Source organism: Melanaphis sacchari, unplaced genomic scaffold (genome assembly GCF_002803265.2).
Source record: "Melanaphis sacchari strain LSU unplaced genomic scaffold, SCAv2.0 Contig1988_pilon_pilon, whole genome shotgun sequence".
NCBI lineage: Eukaryota > Metazoa > Arthropoda > Insecta > Hemiptera > Aphididae > Melanaphis > Melanaphis sacchari.
In genome coordinates this window covers 645805-669996 of record NW_020270968.1, presented here as the reverse complement: position 1 = coordinate 669996, position 24192 = coordinate 645805, and the positions used below count along the sequence as shown (strand labels likewise).

At 25.3% G+C, this 24192-nt stretch overlaps 1 protein-coding gene across 2 annotated transcripts; it reads right to left on the bottom strand.

The window, feature by feature from the left end:
* Positions 1–4964: 4964 nt before the first annotated feature.
* LOC112592865 (epidermal growth factor receptor kinase substrate 8-like protein 2) lies at positions 4965–20324 on the bottom strand. Of its 2 annotated transcripts, none has more exons than XM_025337025.1 (15): positions 20185–20324; positions 19343–19607; positions 12421–12507; positions 12285–12352; positions 11985–12223; positions 11769–11909; positions 9429–9606; positions 9106–9271; positions 8908–9028; positions 8584–8819; positions 8297–8462; positions 8022–8209; positions 6390–6687; positions 5775–5957; positions 4965–5173 (listed from the first exon to the last, which is right to left on the bottom strand). In XM_025337025.1, exons 3-15 carry the CDS (start codon positions 12471–12473, stop codon positions 5030–5032), a joined length of 2181 nt encoding a protein of 726 aa, XP_025192810.1. In that variant the 5' UTR covers positions 12474–12507; positions 19343–19607; positions 20185–20324; the 3' UTR covers positions 4965–5029. The 2 variants fall into 2 exon arrangements, with proteins under 2 accessions (XP_025192810.1, XP_025192809.1); XM_025337024.1 differs by lacking the exon at positions 20185–20324 and adding an exon at positions 19675–20165.
* Positions 20325–24192: the final 3868 nt, after the last annotated feature.

Genomic DNA, 24192 nt, shown 5'->3' with positions numbered 1-24192 from the left:
TTAATATTTATTAATTAGTTGGTTTTTAAGTTAATCATTAAAACGATTATTTAATTAACTGTGTATTTCTAATTGGAGTTTTGTAAGTTTAAATTTTTTAAATAATGATTGGCAAATCATTGAGTAAAAAACATTAAAATGTTGATTTTGCTCAAATTTTGTATTTTTTTATATTTTCTATCCCTAACTTACACTTTGTCGGTAAATTGTGCCAAAATTTAATTATTATATGTCATTATTGACTGTCTTATAAAAAACAAATTTTGTTTTAATGTTTTGAAGTCTGATTAAATAGTATAGATGTAGTTATGTAGACAACGCTATGTATGAATGATATTAATTTTGGTCATTTTCTGACTATTACGATTGTAAAAATCAATTAAGTATTACTCTTTGATTTATTGTAATTATATTTCACTTCTAGTTTAAGGAGAATTACATTAATTTTTTTTAATAATTATTTAAACTATTTAAATTTAATTCAGTCTCCCTTTAACTAATATTATTTTTCATCGAGTAAAATATTTAGTAGTTACTGTTTATTTATTAGTTACCTAATTTATTGTATTCACATCTTAGTTAATAAAATACACGTAATTTTGTTCATTCTAATTATTGAGAAAAAAATAGTATGTATAGAAAATTAGTCAACATTTAATAAATGCTTTGTTTTCTACTGATTTTTTAAAGTTATTTTTGTTGTGAAGTTTGTTAAATACCAAAAAAAAATATAATGATCTTAATTCTTTTCATTTTTATAAGTATAAATTGAATTGTATAGCTGTCATTAAATAAGTTGTATTATTATTATAAATTTACCACCAAATGGCAATTATACTTGGTAACTGTATAAACTAAATTATTATCTTATCAAATCACATCACGTATTGTTAACTTAGTAAAGTATATCCTTTCAAAATTAAAAAACTTTGTCAAGAAATGTTTGACTTGTTGATTTAAGCTTATCATTTGCATTATAAAATTATTGTTACACACACGCACACATACACACACACACACATACACTCACAATTTATTAATAATTTCTAAATTTATGAATATTTATAATGGAATAAATGGCCAAATTGCATTGGTATGGTTAATGAACAGTATTTTTCATAAACCAATATTTTCATTGTCAAAAAAATATTCTTACCACATCTGCATGTTTTATTTAATATTTATGTTATTTACCTATACCCATATTTGAACAAAATTATTATTATATGTACTTGTGAAAATGTACTTTAGACAATATATTATAATAGTTTATTACTATAATAAACCATAGGATAGTTTAAATAGTTTAAATAAAATATGTAATTCATTTGTATACAATACATTTTTAAGTTACATTATAAATTGTAATAACAACTTTATTTTATTCACACAATAACAAATAAAAAATACATTTTATATTTGTACGCCTTATTTATTGTTTATGAACTTATTTTGAATTATGTATATTCTGAATATTATAGTACCACATAAATATGAAGTTACAGGATGTTTTTTCTCTATTTAGTTAAATGAATCCATACAATTAATGTGAATAATTAGCTCACTGTGATCTGACTAGTAATGTTATTAAAAACAGTTTTAAGAAGTATAAAAACTTGACAAATTTCATTCTTGTGTATTAGAAATTGAATATAGTATGGTTCAAAGAGTCATATGCAAAAATATAGAAAAGGAAAAAAACTAGTTATCAATTATTAAAAATTACGAAAAACAATAAAAAAATTATGTTATTAGGTATTCTAATAAAAAAAAAAACTTGACACCTTTTGATTTATATATGTAAGTCTTATCCATGATACCTTGAGGGCCAAATAAATATTTGTTTATGACATTAATTGATGGTAATTAATTATATTTAAATTGTATTTAAATTAATTTTAGGGTGTTAAATAAACATAAACATACATTTTATTTTAATGCGACAAATTCAAATTATTTAAATGATGCTGCAGCGTATCGAACGTAATTTGTTGAAATTTAACAAACAAAGCAGATAAAAAAATCTCTAGGTAGCTATCTCATGATGGCATTAGTATATTTGTGTTATACAAACTACAGTTAATAGAAAAACTGTTTTACTTGTTTCTTCGTTCTCAATTAAGTGGCTTGCAGTCCGAAGCTTTTATCCAAAAAATCTCGCTAACTTCGTTCAAGATATCAGTCTTTACTCATTAGATATTAATTTGAAAATTCATAAAGAATACAAATAATTGAGTTATACAGACCTAAAGACCAACATTAAACATTTTTCGTAGCTTAACCTAGCCTAACCTTTATTGTTTATTTGTATGTCACAAAGCAATAACAATTAAGATTTACTATGTATAACAGATAAAAAGTGAATTAATACATTATCATTAATCATTATAGTATTTTTTCGGACTAAAAACATACAAAATCCAAGAATACGTAATGAGGAAAAGATGTGTATTATATTTATCTATCATATGATCCAATATATTTAGTTGAAAACTGTAAATTTTTCAATAACAGCAGATGGCTTAAAGGTTTATCTATATTAACATCAGAAGTTTATCTTATATTTTTTTTTTATTTTAAATCGTTTTTATGGTTTTATTTTTAGGTGTGTAGTTTTTCTCATCTTGTTTAAGAAAGAATCCTTAATAAACCAATAATTGAAAATCAATTGAAATCCTTTCAATCGTGAATTTTTCTATTAAAACGGGCAATATAGATATATATGTTTAAGCAGCGTTTTACTTTCTGGAAAAAATTGCATAATATTTTGTTAATACTATGGTGCAAATTATTAACTAATTTTTTTAAATTTTTTTTTTTGAAAAAATTCATTTCTTTCTAAAGAATTTTGAAAACATTGAGAGTATGGACATCGATATTTGTAAATTATCACATATCTACTATTATAATAGTTGATTTTATCAGTATTTAATTAAGTTAGACATACCTATTTTGTATTTATGAACTGCTATAGTGCTTTACAAGACTATGAACTTTCTGTAACTTAAGTACGAAAACAAACAACCTCAACCCCCTCCTCCCACACCAAAAAAAAAAAATAAAAAATACACTCCAGAGTCACTTTTGTGAACGTATACAAGTGTGTTGCAAAGAAAATTGCTCATTTCAAATATAAAACAACAATATTATAAAATAAAAAAAATAAAAACAGAATATAAATATAAATTGTTTACCAAGTGAAGTTATTGTGTAGGAAGTTAGAAACTAAAAATGTTATTAGTTTAAAGTAAAATTAAATAATTGACAGAAAATAAAGGTTTTATATTTTTAATTATTTATTATACATAATATCCATGTGTGAATACTAGGAGAAACTGAATATACATTGAATTAGAATTTTAAAAAATTGTACAGGAGACGGGAACAATTAAATGGAAACTTATGAGTTATGACTATAAAGTTATACATAGAAAAAAAAAGTTCTCATCTGTCTTACTAATATAAAAATATAGATCTGTGTAAAGAATACCAAATAACAGAGAATTGATGAAGTAATAGTACTAATAAAAGAAGTCTAATAAATAATAAGAAGGCCATGATATTTATTACTTCATTATACATACAAGTTATATTAATCTCTTTGGTATTATTAATGATAAAAAAAAAAAAAAAAAAAAATATTGAATTATTTTCATACATAAGTGATTGGTTCAATAAATATAAATGACAAAATAAATGAATCAATATTTTTTTCATACAATGTTAAAAATGCTTAATTTTCTAATTTAAAATAATGTTTATTATAACCATGACCTACATAATATATAATAATGTATATTTTTAATATATAGGTACCTGTTGATATATTTTGAAATATATATAGTATTTAAATTAAAAATAATATAATATAAGTATGCATAACAAAAAATAAAACATTTGAATTTGTTCTAATAACAATATTATCTATATAATTCACTATTTTTAAGTTAAGTAGGTACAATTGGATATTAAAATAATAATTATATTTATTTATTTTTTACATTTTTAATGTTTAATATTAATAGAAAAAAATGAATATTTTGTAGGCATATTTATAATAAAATAATTCGCTAATATATAATAATGCCTACATTTAAAATATGTATCCTTATAAATATCATTATAAACTATGTTATGATAATCAAATCTGATTAATTTACGTGTTATCTTTCACAACTTAATTGGACTTAAGATTGTGTTTAAATGTATATAAAAGAAGTATTTAAATACCCAAAACTAAACAACAAATATAAATATGTAAAATATATCTGAAATAAATGTAAAAAACATATTAAAAATATAATAACTTTATTAAAAAATAATTTAATGATTTTAAATCAACTTTAATTGGCTTTGAAATAAAATTAATAAAAAATGATTAATGATATTTAAATATATTATTATAATAATTTTAATATTTGAATAATATTATTGTTTAATGAGTTAATCAAATAAATTATAATTAAACTTATTAACTAAATTTAAAAAAATAAATGTATGTTATTTACATAAAATGTTCTAGGACAATAAAATGATGTACATAATGCTTTTTACATTTTCAATAATATAATAATTTTTCCTATTAGAAAATAATTAAGTTAATAAATATTTTTTTTATATACTGCCAAGGTTAAAAAGAAAATCAAAACCCTAAATACATGTTTATGTTTAAAAACATATGGTTTTGATTTGTAGGTAGATAATATTTTAATATTTAAATGAGAAGTACCAAAAAAATGGAAAATTGATTTTCTAAAAGTTTTAATGGATTATTTATTAATTATATTATAATCAAAGATAATATAAATTTATACAAGACAACAAAACTGATTAAAAACATAAACTCAACAATTTAAAAAAATTATTAAAATGTCTTAAAACAACTAAAATATGCAATTTAAATTATGATATATTTATTCACAAAACAAATTTGATAACAAATAAAAACAAAAAAATACGCCTTAAAAATAAAAAAAAATACATAGATTATGTCAATCAAGGTTTATTGATGTAAATATTTTTCTTTTTATTAAAAATAACGGAATTCTCCTTTTTTACCAATTCGTTCTTTTCGTACCCAATCAGCCGGTGCTGGAACTGGTGGTTGTACAGAAGTGCTTCTGGATGGATCAGAACTCATACTTTGATCAATAAATTCACTTTTTATAGACTCCTAAAAAAGAAATATAAATTAATAAATTGTAGAGATATAACAAATAATTTATTAATATAATGTATTATAAATTATTTCAACAATAAAGTTCCTAAACCAAGAAACTCTTAACTGACAAATTTTAAAAACTTTTTAAATCTGAAAATTTATGTTACTGTGTAGAAATTGTATAATGTTAAGTAAATAATTCTGTCAATTAAAATATATTTAAAAATAATTAATGAAGAATAATTGATGTACCAATTTAAAAATTATGAAATATCTTTAATTAAATAAAGATACCTCTTTAAGTCTAAATAATAGAGTAATATTTAAAAACTTTAAATATAGATTATGAACAAAAACTATAAATCATAATTGATTGTAAATTAATATAACTACTTTTTTTGTATAATGTGTACTAACCTAATTTTTAGTAGATACATATCATAAGTAATATTTATGAACAAATAATGCCTATATCTACTAAGATAAAAACCAAATGTTCACTAAGTTATCATAGTTATTAAAAAAAATTGAGAATTGCAATCATTGTTCATATGAACATAATAGTACCTAAAAGACATTAGTAATAATAACATTATGGAACAGCAAAAGTTACTTGTGTGTAATTTTGTGTTTGTGAAGCTGATCTCTTATCATATCCTTTAGCATACACTGGATTTGTAAATATGTCGTTTGAGTCTAGCATTGGATTAAATGGTGTAACAATTGTATGAGGTACATGAGCCACCTGTGAACGGTTATTTCGAGCTTTCCACCATTTTCTACTATCGTCCAAAATCTAAAATTAATGAAATGTTAAAACTTACATAAATATTTAATATAATCAATACCTATTGGGTATATAAAAAGAAATTGTTTTAAATGGAAAATATATTTTTAACTTAAATTAAATTTGTTTTTAAAACTGTTTCACCTGAAAAAGAACCACTCTAATTACATTCATAATAAGAAACCAATTTTATACAGCACAATAAACCAATATTTTTTGAGTATAACCTATACATTTTAAAATTCTGTTTAATTTTTTTCATACTTACATAATTTTTTTATACTAATGATATGATACAAACTACAAAATAGAACATTTTACTAGTCTTTTAAATAATATTTGGTATCTCTATTTTTTACAAACAATTTATACTGATTGTGAGGATGTACTTAACTAAATATTTAAAAACTAATGAGTTATCATTGATTATATTGAACTTACTTCTAACAATTCGCCACGTACAACTGATAGTTCCTTATCATTATTTGCTGTCCTTGGATAAGTTACTTGAACTATTTTCACACCTCGAGCTCGCATGTCTTCTAACCATCTAGCTTGAGCTCTTTCAAATCTCTCACTTCCCGGTCCACTTGCATTATTACGCTCAATCGAATCGGCAGATATGTCACTGCGTGCTGCCATATTATCTACACGTTCTTTATCCATTCTTGGTGGACTATGAAGTGACAGTGTATTGAAATCAGGTTCAGACTCACCTTCCAAACTATGTGAATCATCTCTAAAAAATATTTTATCTCAATAATAACAGATAAAGGGCATTTATTTAAGGAATAGACCTACATGCATTTAAGTTATTATCTATTAGTCAGTAATGAATCTTTCTCTTTTTTAAGTGTTTGACAACAATAATTTAAAATAGTTTTTACTATGTACCAATCTATCTATTTTAAGTATTTTGGTTTCTGAAATTTTACATAAATAAAAAGAGAACTTGCAGCCATAGGCACAAATAGGACTTTTTTTGTGGAAGAAGAGTGGTGACATTTATATATTTTTTTAAATTAATAATATTCATTCTGTGTGAACATTTTTTTTAATGAAAAGGTATTCTAATTATTTTAAGTAATACTGCTTACATGCTGTCTTATACTATAAGTTTGTGTATAATTTGTAAGTAATTTCTAATAAATATGAATAAATTTAAATTTAATTAATTGATTAAAATTTTATTTTAGTAAAAATTGTGTATTGATTTATATATTTCCAATATACAGTGTTTCACAGTGAACTGACAATTGAAATAACTTTTATTCTATTGAACATTTTCAACTTTTTTTTTTAATTGTCATCAACGCTACATTTAAAATATTTTTTAATTTTTTTTTTTTTTTAATTTTGTATGCAAAATTAAAAATAATTTATTTGATATTTAAAAAATCAAAATAGCCATTTTATTTAAATGACTTTTAAAACACGTTCTCAAAAAAAAAAAAAAAAGTGAAAAATGTTCAGCCATTTATTTTCAACAATATTTTGAAGTTTGCACAATTTTATAATATTTCAAATAGATTTTCTGGATAATCGACTATTGCTGCAACACTGATAAACAAGAAATACATTTGAATTTAAACAAACTTTAAAAAATGTTTAAAAATTATTGACTCAATCTTAGTAAAAGTTTTTGCCAATAAAATTTTTCTAAAAATTGGATTTACAAAATGGCTATCTTAATATTTTTTAAATATTAAATAGAAAATTTTTTAATTTTGCATATAATATGTTAAAAAAAAAATTCAAAAATACTTTAAAATATGTAGTACAGATAACAATTGACAATTTGAAAAAAAAAAGTTGAAAATGTTTAATAAAATAAAAGCTATTGCAATTGTCAGTTCATTGTAAAATATCCTGTATTATGATTTGATTTTTAAATAAATGGTAACATCTTTTAAAATATTTATAATAGTTAAAATTGAAAAACAGCAATGCAGCATAATTGTTCTTAGTCAAATTTTTGTTTTATAAAAAAAAAATGATGACTTATCATTATTATTATTATTATTATCTTATATGTATTTAGGAGAGGGAAATTTGTTGAAGCTTCTAACTTACCTGTCATCAGGTCCAAATTGCTCTTGATGATGGCCAGAATAATTACCACCAGTGTTAAATGAATACTGTGGTCTAATCCCCATCATAGCTGACTGTTCGTGTTCATACTCAAAATAGTCACTACTATCATCACCTATCCCAGCATGTTCTCGGTCACGATGATGATATAAAGTGTCACGTAATTCTCCCTAAAACATATTATAGTTAGGAATTAAATAAATAATCATTAAATTAAAATTTATTTTTTTTAAATAATTTTGATACAGCAATTTTACCTCAGGATTTGAATTTTTAATTTCTTCTCTTGATTTCTTTGATTCAATTGCACTGGTAGTTGGAACGTTGGTTAAATGATCATCAGAAACTGGAATTGGATATTCTGGTGACCATCCATCCATAAAAATTGGATGGTAAGGAGCCGCATAGCCTTTCCATTGTTCTCTATCAAAAATTATTTGTATAATTAATTATAAGATCATAAAATATTTGAACAATGCCATAATGAAATAGTAATTATAATATAATAACAATATAATATAGGTATTTAAAAATGTAAAAATACCTTGGTATAAGCCAAGCATCGCCTAAAGAATGCCATAGTTCTGTTTCTTTACTCGTTACACAGTTCATCAAAAGATTAATTGCGTCTCTCGTGAGTAAAGGTGATACAACTCTAGATGGAATGTTTGGTTTATATTGAGTGTCATGAGAAGCATCAACAATCAATGCTAATGGAGTGAACAAGAAATGTACAAGTTCTGGAGCATTTGGATCATGGATATGAGCTTTTAATTTAGCCTAAGAAGTAACAATTATTTATAATAGTTGATTTTTAAACACATATATGCAAGATTTTTTTCATTTTTTATTATTATAATGAATTTACCAAAAGATTAAACGATAGTTTGAATTTTTGAAATATATCAATAAACTCAATTTCTGGAGGTGGTTTAGCTCGCATTGTTAGCATTCCGTCTCCAATATCCTTCTTTTTAGATTTACGATTCCTTTAATAAATAGCATTATAATTATTATTATGATAACAAATCAAAAGATAGATAAATAATAATTATTATAAAATTACCTTCTCCTGCGTTCTAGTTCTCGAGATGCAGCAGCAGCATGCTGTAACCTTGCAATGAATTTTTCAATATCATCGAAGCAGTGATTCAGTACTATAACATCTCTCTCATATTTTTCACTAGAAGTTGAACTTGTTTCATCATCAACTCGAGTAATATTATCCGAATCTAAAATATAAAATCATTATATCTTAAAATGTTGTACATATATTTAATTAAAATTAAACATTAATCAAATATAAGACATTTAATATTAATGCATAAATTGTATTCGAAAATAAAACATTGTTTTAAATTCATAATTAAATATTAAAAAAAAACTAACGATGGGCAACAGCATTAAAAACAGACACTTGTTCTCGAACACTGACACCGTTTGATGGTGGATTTGGTGGTGGTGTTGGAGGAGGTGGTGGTACATGTCTTGTCTTTCTATTAATCCCTTTTCCAGACCTCAGAAGCTTTAGATCATCAACTAATTCTTGAGCTGGTACACTTTGACTCTAAAACAAAACATGCCATGGTCAAAATAATTTTAAAAAAACCTGATATTGTATGATCTAATGATTCTAATGAATATATTACAAGTCCATACATATAAATGTGTATGATATACTGATATATAAATATTTGTATTTCATACAAATGAAATATGGGCATTCGTGTAGCAGGTGATCTACCGCAGAGGGGTGATCTGCGAATTCAGGACGAGTGATCTACGTTTTAATAGTATAAAAACACATTATATTTTTTTATTACGAGTACGTCATATTATACAAATATTCGTTAAATATAAAAATAAAAAATAATTAGCTAAATATAATAATAATTTCAATTACAGTAAACGTTTTTAATATCATTTAAAAATTTAAAAAAAGTATTTTCAACATTAATTGATCTCCACCATGCTTCAATCAGATGTCGAGGTAAAAGTTCCGATGTAGTGCCATGCATTTTTCGAAGTATTTTCATTTTCAGATGTGACCAAACGCATTCTATTGTCTGGGTGTTGGCTGCTGTTAGTGGGTCGACAAAGTTTTTAGAATGGTTTACAGTCAAGTGATTATAACCTGTATTTTGTAAAATTGTATATGGTTTCCATTCATTTGACATTATTGTTGTTCCTGGGAGTATTTCTTTTCCAATAATTGGAATAAGTGTAGCTCTATCTCGACGTTCAACAACAAAAAAACGTTTTTCAAGAAAACCATCATGCCGCCAATACATTCCAAAAACCCAAGGTCCTTCTACTCGTTTGCCATAATTTCTATTCCTGTTATTAGGAGGAATATTTTCAGAATCAGAATCAGAACTATCGTCGTCCGTCAAATTTGCACCTCTATGATCACCCAGTAGAATCCTGCCTCTATTATATTTTCTTTTCCCTCGTAGTAATGACTCGTCAATTTGAACACATTCATTAGGTCCACCCATAGGTTTCCGATTTTCATAAATAGTACAACACACATCGCGGCATAAATTGTACCAGTCTACCACTGTTTTATTAGAACGTCCTGTAAGCCGACAAACGTTTACAATACTCATGTCTACTGACCAGTAAAAAACTAACTCTAAAATTTGTCCCAGCGACAATTTAGAATTACATTTGTTATTCAAATCCGTATGAGTAAAAAATTTATTGTCTTGACGCAGAGACTGGAATGTTTGGCATCCTTTTTTAACGCATCTTAAACTTTGGTACTCACGTTGTTCACCAGAAGCCAGTCGTTTTTTTCTGATCACAATTTTTGTTTCGGAATCACATTTTTTACAATTTGGCGTTTCACTGTCATTCGGAAGTAAATTGTGAAGTTGTAAAAAATTTACAGTTGATTTTTCATCAGCAATTATTTTATAAAATTCAAACGCACGCATTATAGACAATCTCCGACCAACGAACAATTTGAAACTAACCTATCCAGCAACATTGCTAATGACTCGTAGTCATATTGTAAATGTCATTAATCGTTATCGCAATACTGTCCCACTGCGGTCTGCGATAATGTGCGAATAATAATAGTATAATATAATATAATATAATAATAGTATAATATAATATAATATAATAATTGTAGATCACCAATTACACCTTGTATACTACGGTAGATCACCTGATACACCTAAAAAGAGGTAGTAGATCACCTGCTACACGAATGCCGAAATATGAATAGTTGAACCTGAATCAATCAATATTTAAATAATATTTAATTTTTTTATTTCATGCTTATTTTTCTTCTAGGCATTAATATGTGATAATTTATTTTCAACCACAATAATATACTCATATAGGTAATCATTTAAAAAAAAAAAAAAACGATTATATATTGGTAATAATCTAATGGCCCTATTAGCCATTTGCTATTAATTGTGTTTGCAAAAATAAACATTAAGTTTGTTATTTTTAATACATGTATGTAAAAATTGCAAATAATTAGTTATTATTTATTTTCTATTTAAAAATAAATATTCTTTGGGCAGAATTCTGATAAAATTAGTTTCAATAATTTCATTTCTAAAGTCATTTACATAACATTGAACAATATTCTTAAAAAATATGTTGTATATATTGTAGGTAGTAGGTATTACCTACATAATTATATTTTTTTTTATTAAATTACAATAAACCATGTAAAATTTATTAAGTACATAATTTATTTGTTCTTACTTGAAATATATGCATTTCCGATCGAGAATCAACTTGACCAACTACGAATACAAGAATATTGTTATAAATTTCCATTGGATCATTGCTTGTAAAAGCAGTTGGTTCTTTTACTAATGAAATAGGGAATCGTTCCATAACAACCTAAACAAAAAATATAGTAATTTATTTAAAAAAATATATAAGCATATTTTATAGTTATCAATGTATTTTACTTACGCCCGTTTCAAAATCCATTATCAAAACCCAAGATTGATCAAGACGCAATTGCATTTTTTGTGACCAAATACCGTTCGATTTTTCAAGGTGCAATAGTCTTCTCATACCATCAGCTGGGTAAACTATACCAGTACTTTTTGAAACCGTAAATGTGGCTAAATGTTCAATTACATAAGTTGGAGCTGAATTATTTTCATCACCATTCCTTTCCTCGCCAGCAATACTTTGTTGGCCTCCGTCTTCAAAATTAAAAAAAATGATTAATTCAAATTATTAAATGACTAATATGATCGTGTGTACCTGTTGAGTATCCATTAGAATTGACGCTGTTTCGATGGTAAGGCATTATTGGTTTTTCGTTTAACTCTCTGTAATATAAATATAATTCAATTTTGATATTTGTTAGATTTACATATTATAAAATTTTGAAATATACCTTTTATTATTATTTCCTGGTTGCTGCATCGACATATCTTTCAATCCAGGCATTTCTTAAGGCAGTAAATTGAGGCAACATCTAAGCCTAAAATAAAAACAAATTATAAATATGAATTTATTATATAATTTCAAAAATTTTGATTATTATACTTAAATGAATTATATTATTCATATACTAAGGAAAAAATATAATATCATGGTTTTATAAACATTGTTTATGGATTACAATAGTTTTAAAATTTCTTAAACATAATATAGAAAAAAGGTATTTTTTAAAAATTCCTTCTTTACTTTTCTATCTATAGGAATATCCATGTATTGTTTATTTTAACTAAATATATAGTATTTAGTAGTTTATAGTAATATTTTAAACAAGTTTTTATAGACAATTGTATACAAACATTACAAATATTATATTAGTTGACATAAGTACAAATTATAAATTATTAAATTGTACTTATGTGGCTTTGTGTTAATTTTATACTCATATTTTTAGAATTTTTAGAAATATATATTTAATTATAATTTATAACAACTAATCATATTATCTGTATATCATACATAAATACATATTCTGATATTTCTATGGATTTGTGTCAAACACAAATTATAAAAACTTATTTTTATTTTTAAAAATAAATTATAAGTTACTACTAAATATAATTTTTATTCAAAGTTAGGATTTTAACTATTGTAAAATATAAATATTATATATTAACAAATGAATCCCATATCATTTAATCTATATTTACAAAACTTAAAAAGAAAAACCATATTGAGGAGTAATTCTCATAACACAAAGTAAAATTTATAAACTTGGATAAAATTGGGTGGGCAGTAAGGCCGTAAGAGTAAGTAGATTATGCATCAAATATTGATTCTCAAAGTAGTCCATTTTTTATACCTAAAATTTCCAGATCTGCACAATTGCATTCGTTCAGTTGGCCCCAACAATGTAAGGTTAGATATATAGATTTACTTGTATAAAATAAAACAATGCGATTATGGTGGATATTATATAGTATTAAGTAATAACTAATAAGATCAGTCTATTATCACAGATACAAATGTATAAGTACACACTACATACTTAAATTACTAGGTATGTACTCAAAAGAGTATAATGTAGACTTCATGGTAAGTAGTATAATTTTCAATAACATAGAATCTATATCATATTATATTACTGTGTAATCCCAGATCCATTACTCCCAAGTCCCATTGCTTATCTTCCTAAAATTTAGAACGGAAGAATGTAGTTTCAATTTTAAGTTAAAAGTAATACAAAAAGATGATATTATCTCCACAATAATTTCGATTACCACATAGTAAATAGGTACAATAGGTATATCATGAAATACAATTTCTAAATAAATTTAATTTATTTTTTTCTTTAATAGATTAATATTTTTCTAATGAATTGTATTGATGAAAAAAAAAATAAAATGTTCAGTAAACAAATGAATCAATAATAATTATTTCTAGAAAAACAAAGTTTTTAATATATTTTAGATTTATAAATAAATATTAATCATTTACATGATTATTAAAAATATTAATAAATAAAATATATTATTCTATAAATAAACTATTTTACACAGTTTTTTTCAAAAAATGTTTATTTTAAAACTCGAATCAAATAAATGCATTTTTTATACCACAGAAATGTTATTAAGCACCTACAATTAATTAATAACCAATATAGATCCTTACAATTTTTAAATCATATTATCAGCTATACCTTTTATATGTAGGTAGTTTTGCTATAGTTACTATTTTGTTATAAATATATATATTTTTTTTCATGCATTAGAAGAAACTAGTTTGACATTATTCAGACAGCCGGTCTTGTTTATTGTTAGAAACAATTTATTACATCAACTATTAACAATTATACATTAAACTATAACTGCAATAATAATTCTTCATTACCGATGATAGTTGTATATAATTAGATTCTTTCACTTTCTTTAATATTAAAGCACCCGTAAATTATTTTGAAAACTGACGTATAGGTTTGATACTTCTACACCAACTATTTCAGCATAAAAATTATAAATTCAATGTTTTATAATGTAAATACTCGATACTGTGTTATACTCGTGTCGGTATGGATACGTTTTTCATTAATAAAAACATTCATATTTTTTTCTTCAAACGTATAAATACTCGTAGGTATTTACTATTTAGTATTCCAACGCCCATTAATGATATTATACCTAACTATCGTAATCGTCGATCTAAGAGAATGTGTAATTGGCATGCCATTTACTATCGTCACCCATCCGGAATGTAGCTATGCTTGACACGGTTCAACTCTTAACCTGGAATACATATTACTATATCTAAAGTGTATAACCAGTTGGCCGCTGTGCCATGCAGGTTGTTTACGTATACATCTGCATACCTACTAGTTTGTGATAATATTTTGAAATGCTATTTTCTTTCAAAATCTCAAGTATAAAATATGTAATTATATATTTTCTGTAAAATATTTCAGGATATTTAAAGCTTATTTTATAACACAAATTATAATAAATAAAATATTAATATATTAACTATTGTTTTATAAACATATAGGAATTAATAAATATATACTGCAGATTATGACGACATATACCTACTTAATTATCTTGTTATATTATTACAAACAAAAAAATATCAACATAAAAATATAATACCTACTACACGCGATATGATTTAAATTAAATTGTTAAAATATTTTTTATTCATTAATTATTCATTATTTTTTTCATTTAGGTATATAAACACAAATGAAACGACTAACGAGCATGTAAACATTATAAACAAAATTTTAAATAATTATTTGTACTCTACATTGTTATAGAATTATACAATTGTTTCGAGTTGATGGAAATTTAGTGAATACGAAAAAAAAACAGATGCTAATAAATGTTCTTTAAAGATTAGTTTGCATTTGTCACGTACAGATTTAAAGTAGGCATGCAACTGAATAACTTAAATTGATTGATAAAATATAAAATAACGGTATTCACAGTGTTCTGTTAAATGGTATAAATTGTTATGAATAACATTTTAAAAACTATGCGACGAATCACAGATGAAACTATATTATAATAGTATAACAGTATAATAGGTGTATTGCAATATTGGGAAATGTAAGTAGTTGTTACTTTAAAAGGTCGATATAAAAACTATACAATAAAAGTATAAAAACATACTGTATTTTATATTATTTGTTTTTTCATTACTCCATTACAAATATCGGCATAGAGTTTTTTTTTTTTATTGCATTTTTATTTTCAAGAATTTTTGTTCTTACATAAGGACATTAGGCATAAAGCTGCAGTCTGCAGGTATTAAAATTTCAACGTAAATCCGTTGAAACAAATTAACGTGCAAAGTTTTTTTTTTAACTCACCGGTACCTATATTATACATGCAACATGATAGTTTAACCGTTTGTTGGAATACTTTCAACTACCTATCTTGTATTCTTATGCAGTGTTGTGCCATTATAATATTTTTTTCTGAATGCGTTGCTAACAGATTCCTGTGCGGTCGTATTAAATCAGAGGCCATCATCATTTAATTATTTTCATTACATTTAATCGAGTATACCTACCAACAAAAGTACGATTTACTTAACCTTTAGCCTTAAGGTTAAAGTTACAAAAATAAATAAAATTCTAATACATATCTACTTTTGGAAGATTATTTTAAAACAATTAACAATTAATAGACAGTATAAAGGTGCGTCATCATATTTTAAATGGATAGTACCTATGAGCTATAACATGTAAGTTACACTTATAGTTTATCAATGTTGTTAATGGTATTTTTATGTGATTTATACCCAATTATATATATATATATAATATATATATATTAATATATACGTATTGTTTTTCGGAAGATGTATAGAATTATTACACATGTAGTAACACGTAAACACAATGTATGGTATAATAACATAACTAAATAGCTATCTAATATTTTAACCCTTAGTAATCAATTAATATAAAATTAATTGAAAATTGTGAACAAACGAACGATATTGACGAGAATATAGAGTCTAGACTTCTAGAGTAAATCGTAAAGAGAAATCGTTATCGTAAAAGTGTTTCTTATCGAAATGTATTAATCTTCCAACCCAACAACTTTTCGGCTCTTGAATTTTGTTTTCGAATAAGTATGAATTAGTTATTAATAAAAAAAAAATAGTAAATACTATATTAAACATTTAAAAAAAAATAACTTTCATTTTCAATTGCATTTAATTGATTGATTTTTGAGGGCCTAAATGTGTTTAAAAATTATTAAATATGTTTAATATTATTAAAATAATATATTTGTAGTTAACACTTTTTCTTAAACTTTTAAGTACTATGCTTTCGTAAAAGTACTAACTAAGTAAGTAGTAAATATTTTGTGTTTATTTTCTTATCTCGATTATTATTATTATATCTTAAATATAATGCAATTAAATAGTTTAATTAATCGATTCATCAATTCAACAATTCAAATTTAGCGGCTAGCCCTTGTCAATAAAGCTCGAAAACGAAATGAAAATCATAATATCATAGAGCACTTCACGGTATAAAGTATAGCAATATAATATTATGAATAGCTTGGTAAACATTTCCGTTTTACCCTCAGCATACTACGGGATACTATGACAATGAACTCATACAGTATAAAAACACATTCTCATTCACCCGAGTTAGATATTTATTTATCTACATCCGAAAGCTATTTAGACCGATTAGTGTGTATTATAATACATTTAAACACATATATGCTTCAACATATTATAATATGCGGATAGTATCGACGAATGGTAATTAAATTTATTGTTGTTTCGTGATGAAATTATACATATGTACCTACGTAAATGGCTTTTATACTGTTAAATCTACATACCTATTAATATAAATAATATAATAAAGTGCCCAAAACAACATAGATCGATACACAAAAAATCAAATTTTATTTCAATAATTAATCAAAACTAAAATTAGACAAAAAATTATCAAAAATAATTTTCCACTGGATTATATAAGTTTAATTTACTTATATAAATTTAATCTATAATATAAATATTGTTTTAGAACTGCAAATATTTAAATAATTCACGTATGTCAGAACCTTTCTACCTACCGGAGAAACTAAAAAACATAATATTTTTAAAAATAATAAGTATTTTTGAAATTATATTTATATAGCTATTTTTCAATTATTATTTACTTAAAGTACCTATGCAATAGCTATAATTAAAACTGTTCTTGTGGTATACCGTAATACTGTAACATATATCAGTTATACCCACAAAGGGTATACATCATAAATCGCAACGAATGCCTGCTTATATTAACAGACTAAAGATACAAGTGTGTACCTAAATATACATAATATCGAATAATAAATATTAAATATAGTGGTGTATTATTAAAATGATTATTATTATGCTGCGAAATGACTAAATAACAACATAATAATGGATACTGAAGGTCATCAAAATGCCACACCTATATGTCCGTAGACCGTTTTGACATTCCAGAACGTTTTTCACCACTACATAATGCATATACCTATATAAAATATACATCGCAACCTGAATCTGTGAATACAATATTATATTGTACGGCCATATGGGTATATACATCAATATGCAGTTGGATACATTATACAATATATACATAATAATTATATATATTTAGTACGTATAGTATTAATTAATGATAACTGCAATAAAATGCGTATTAAGTATAGTTATGATTATTTACTATGCAATCCATGCCACTAGGTCCCACGTCACGTTTTTGCATAAACAATCTCAATGTGTGCGTTAAATATATAATGTATTATAATCAGTTCTTTGTTTATATACAAGTACCTATTTACCATAACGTGTACACTTAAATTAATTTTAATCATTAGAATAGATAAAAATCGATTGTTGACCAGTACAGCACGTCGAGGGTAAAGTAATGTATAAATAAATAGTATACTCTATTAAATCTGAAACATCTTAATATACAATATTCAACAACATCTTGAACTAGAACAGACAAACCGAATCGTTGAAATTTTAAAACGATGACGAGTGGATATGTATAATAATAACTTCGTTGAAGTCTCCGAGCAAATTTTAGCGATCAATAATATGGAAAACGAGCATATATCGTACCCATATTCGTTTGGACATTTTTACTATTTTTATATAAAATGAATAATAGTTTTGAATAATCTCAACGTTGTGGAAAATATAAGTGATTGGCGATTTTGATTCAGTTCGTAGTGATTTTCATCACACACTTATATATAATATCATATTCATAGATAATCTAGCCAGATGTACCTATTATCTAACATATTTTACACCTGTTACATCGTAAGTACGTCTGATCTCAGAGAATATAGATACATATATATATTATATAAAATACATGATCGTATACTGGCATATTCCAGTGAAAGGAATATTGCTGCGATACTGTTATTGCAGACATTTATGTGATACAAAAGACACATTCTATCGAGACCGCGGATATTTTACCTATATGGTTTCTACCTATAACTGTATATTTATCCAACTGTCCGTATAATATTTTATTTATAAATTATTTTATTGATTACACTGTACGTGATTCAAATAATAAATATGATTTTTGTTGAATAAATAATACAAAACCCATACAATTTTTAATACGTCAAAATACATCGACTATCCTTTAAGTATTTTACCCGATTCACGCACATTACTATAACAACTATCGCAATCAGACACAGATCTAACTTTTTATTTACTATTTGCAATTTATTAAGTATAAAAACTTAAATATTAGCTATAATAAGTTCAATTGCGACGTCTGATATAAATAAAAGCCTATAAAACCATTAAATAACGAATTCGACGGAATCACTTGTTTTACATACCTCGATAGCAACGACCAACAGCGGTGATGAGTCAAACATGTGTGAACCAGTAGAAATATTTATAAATCTGGATATTTAAATCTACTGCAAAGACACGCGCCTCGAAGATAGCACACAGTCGTTACAATTATAGATATATTTTTGCAGTGGAAATTCGCTGTCGTCGTTACGCCGTTGACGATGACGATGATGTGTGATGGATGTCGCTCTCGAGTGTTTTCGGTTCACGAATTTCCTCGACCACTGAGATATTCAAATAGCAACCCTATAATTTAATAAACATCATTTGCGATGACGATATTTGAGATATTATTAATTATCTTCTGTCCTACCGACTCCCGAGCAGACGGACGGTGCGAACAGGTGAAAGAAATAGACGGAGAGAGAGTGCGGGCGGCCGTGTTGCTTATATAGTGACTATATAATACCTGGCTGGCTGGCTCTACCTACGATATTATATTATATGCACACGATAAAATAATACAATATTATATCGACTGTCGACGAATAATGGCGATCGATACACGCGCCGCGAGTCAGAATAATAAAAGCACGGAACTCTCTTCGTATGATATGATATTGGTGCAAATTATCGACAACGGAGACGAATGTACCAAGTACGGGCGGCGTACTACGCGAGAGATTTCGACGGATTCAGCGACTGTACTGACACGGGAAAAGAGAAACACGCACGGCGGCGGCGGAGAAAACACAAAAACGCGAAATGCGAAACGTCGACCGTCGGCGTGTGCGTGCGCGTGTGCGCGCTGTTGCAGCGGTTGTGAAAGCCGCTCGAGACCGTCGTCGACGGAGTGTGTTTATATAGTATATAAACAATATACCTGTACGGCTCCCCCGAGCGAGTGCGACGATGACGATGACGATGACGGTAATGATTAATGATGGCGATGACGATGATGGTGACGATGATGATAATAATAACACGTACCAACAGCAATACACGGCGATACACGGCCCCGACGAGAACAGGTGCCAGTCCGCCCTACCTTGCAGCGTTGTTGTATATTGTTGTCTCGTCGTGTAGCACGCTCGACTCCGGTTACTGGTTATAGGTATGGGTAGATAGATACTCCATCTACCTGACGGTGAACGCCGAACGGCCGCGTCATGATACCAAATATTGTGTTATACTATTATTGTGATGTTATACAATTCATAATTATATACTTGGAGGTTCACCAACCAGCCACCTGTAGCTGCAGCTGGCTCTATTATACTTAACTACCGACCAACAATACGTAATTTTTGTTTTTATTAGTATTTCCGTTTATTGATTTCATATTATGCTGTTTGGGCGATAGTAGGTACTGCCACCGCTACGGTGTGACGTACAGACGTGTGAGGCACATTTTATTATACGGTCACATGGACACATTCGATTGTAGGAAATAATGTACCAGAAGATTATCAGACTATATCGAAAAGACGTTTTTAAACGGCTTACTGTAGTTAATTTTGACAATAATTGAAGCATATTTTAGATTCCAAGCGAAGCGATAAATGTTTATTGCCATTTTAGTTTTACGATATTACGTGAACTTATCAATTGTATTTTTAAAGCAGACAAAATACATCAATCTTTAATATTAAAAGTGGTTTATGAAAATAACAAATCAAGTATAAATTTACCTTGTTCATTGGAAAAGGGGTCAAACGTAAAAAAATCCAAAATACTTTTTTAAATAATTTAAGAACCAAAAAAAATCTATTGAAAAATGGAAATTCCTAGGTACTTGAAATTTTCACGAATTTTTTAGACATACTTAATCAAATTTACATATTATGAGGCCTACAGTTGTTTATTTTAAAATTACATAATTTAGGACATTTTTAAAATTTATTTTATACCGTAGTTAAATAAAAAATGTAAAAATCAAAATGTATTAATTAAAACAAATAATACTTTAACTACATTTTATTTATATGGTAGTTGAGCGTTTATTCATTAAAAAAAAAAAATGTATACTTTAGAGTTTTAACTTAAAATAATCAACTAATACTTCACATTTTATTAAATATCATGTAAATATCTACTGTTTTTCGCAATTAAATAATATAATTGATTATTTTAATAAGTATAATTTTTATCATTTTTCAGGCGTAGATTCAGAACATATTTACCGGGTGAAAGGGAGACATCTTGGTTAAAATTTCAACCTAAGTATGATAAAAATACATATAAATACTATATATGTGTAAACTAATAGATAAATATTAACATTTGAATTCTAATTTGTCGATATAATTACTAATTAGTTTAGTAAAATAAATAGTTAATTAGGTAAAGTTAATTGTACATGATATTATAATAAAATATAAAAAATAATAGATAAAAAAATTATCACTGAACAAATTCAATAAAATCGTTTTGTCTCTTTAATTTTGTAAACATAAAACCACCATACACGTTTAATGTTGATGATTGATAGTCACAGCGACCGTATGCATAACGTATCGTTTATAAACTGAATTAATATTTTTTTAAACAAATTTATTTTAATTAGCAAAATAATTTTATACAAATAAATACAATATTCTATTCTATGAAACAAGTTTGAGTTCAATCAAACTAACATTTTTATGGTGACCGATAAAAACGGACACGGCCGAAACACAATCGGTAAAATAATATATTTTATCATTAATGTATTCATATATTCATATTCATTTTGCTCCCTTTATAACAATTGACAAACATCCTAAAATTTATTAGTCTACGGCAGAGAGGTCCTGTCACCTTCATTAATTCATAAATACGCATGTAATATAATATAAATAAATAATTAAATAAATCTATACAATTTATAAAAAACACACAACACAGTAAATTTTCATTCAATAAATTCAATCATTATGACGTGTTCTTAGCATTAATATAAGAGTGAACTGATATATTATCAAAATGCAGGTAAGAACATTATGAGTGATTAAACTTTGGACATTTTTCGATATTTTAATTTTAAACTAGATAAATCCTACTTTTAATCATTGATAATATTTTTACCATTAACTTTGTTAAATAATAATTCACTCTAATATTAAAGCAACCAACACATAAATCCATAATGAATTTTGCCATGTTTTAAAACAGAAACATTGCGTATGAGTGTAGGTAGTAACCTCTTAAATAGTGTATATGACTTATGTTGATATATCAAATAAAAATAATAAAATATATTAATATACTATTAAATATAAATAAATAATTATTAGTTCTACAGTCAAATATTTATTCATTTTTTTTTATACCTGTTTGTAGAATACATATTTATATAATATATAATATTAAATTATCTACTACGAATTATTTATAACCATAAATATTTGTTTATTATTGAATTGCTAAAAATAAATGTATTGCAATGCAATTTCTGCATTGATTTAAAACAATTAATTCTGGTTTAACATACAATGTTATCTATCACAACTTTTAGTTCAATATATTATTTACGGTGACGTTTATATCTACGATCTACCATGTATTTTTATTTTTAAATTTAATTTAATACAAAATAGTATCAGAGCTCAAGAAATTTAGTTTATATTCTATAAATGTAAATTAAAACACAAAAATGTATGTTATAAAATTCAATAAAAAAATTATAATAATTTTAATGTTATAGACTTTTATGTTGTATACATTTCAAAAAAATAGCGAAAAAGTTTGGTATTTAATTTGACTTTAATAAATATTAGGTAATTTGTATATTGTGTTCCAAAATACCAATTTTTTCCAGCACAGTGCAAAAATCTAAAATTCGAAAAACGATTCTCAACAGAGGCTGTCTGTCAACTAACATTGCTAAGTATATTTCATGTTATGTTTATTAATATCAATAATATAATACAATAATTTATTATAGGTTCATATATTGGTTCTATGGTAAATTGATTTAATATTTTTCAAACATATTGAATTTATTAAATTAATTTAATAATTATAATAATATGCATTTATACTACGTTATATTATTTTTATTATCTTTTGAATCAATACTACCTTGTGTAGTGTGTACTCGTACATAGGTTTATTATTAAATCAAATTAATACCTATTAAATTTGACTATTTTAAAATTAATATTATCATTAATTAAAACATTTTATAATTTTTACTAAATTGTATACTGAAAAAAAAGTAAGTACCAATTATGTTCCTAGCTATCTACGAGCTCTTCACTTTTTGAACATCCCAAAACATATTAATCTAGACTTTAGTTAAGCTTGAACTAGGCTTGGACTGGGCCACTGTACTACTGTTCTATAGCACAGTGGGCCGCACGTCTTAATTTTGTAATAAGATACTTGAGTTTTTTTAAACAATTAACGAGCAAAAAAATGTCTTTTTTTATATTCTATTTATGGGCCGCCTGCTTACTGAGAATAGTAGACCGGTGGGCTTGGCTTGAGCTTATGGTTTATGCCGTTTATGGTTTATGGTTTAAAACAATAAATAGATACTAGGTACCTTAAAATGAATGTATATATATAATATATATTTTAAAAATGTCATTGCGTATAAAATATAATAAAATTCATTAAATACGTAAAAGTTTTAACACCCCGCGAATTTTGAATTATTATGAAATAATTAACATCGTTATTCATAATGATTAAAATATTATAATTTCAACCAAATTTGAATTTTAAATATCTATGAAAAAATTGTGTTTATTTTTATATTAATTTATATTTTTTAGTTTCGGTATGAATTACTTAAAATCAATCTGGTATTAAATTTTCAAATCTTAGGTAGGTAGGTACCTAAAACTTTTTTTATTAATTTCCATACATTTATTTTTAATTTTCAACAATTTATACTTAAACATTT

Coding starts and splice junctions, on each gene's coding strand:
- LOC112592865 (XM_025337025.1), bottom strand. CDS start 12,473: ATGCCTGGATTGAAAGATATGTCGATGCAGCAACCAGGAAATAATAAT. Junction 11,910..11,984: donor TAATGGATTTTGAAACGGGC/GTAAGTAAAATA, acceptor TTTTTTGTTTAG/GTTGTTATGGAACGATTCCC. Junction 8,820..8,907: donor AACTATCGTTTAATCTTTTG/GTAAATTCATTA, acceptor GTTACTTCTTAG/GCTAAATTAAAAGCTCATAT.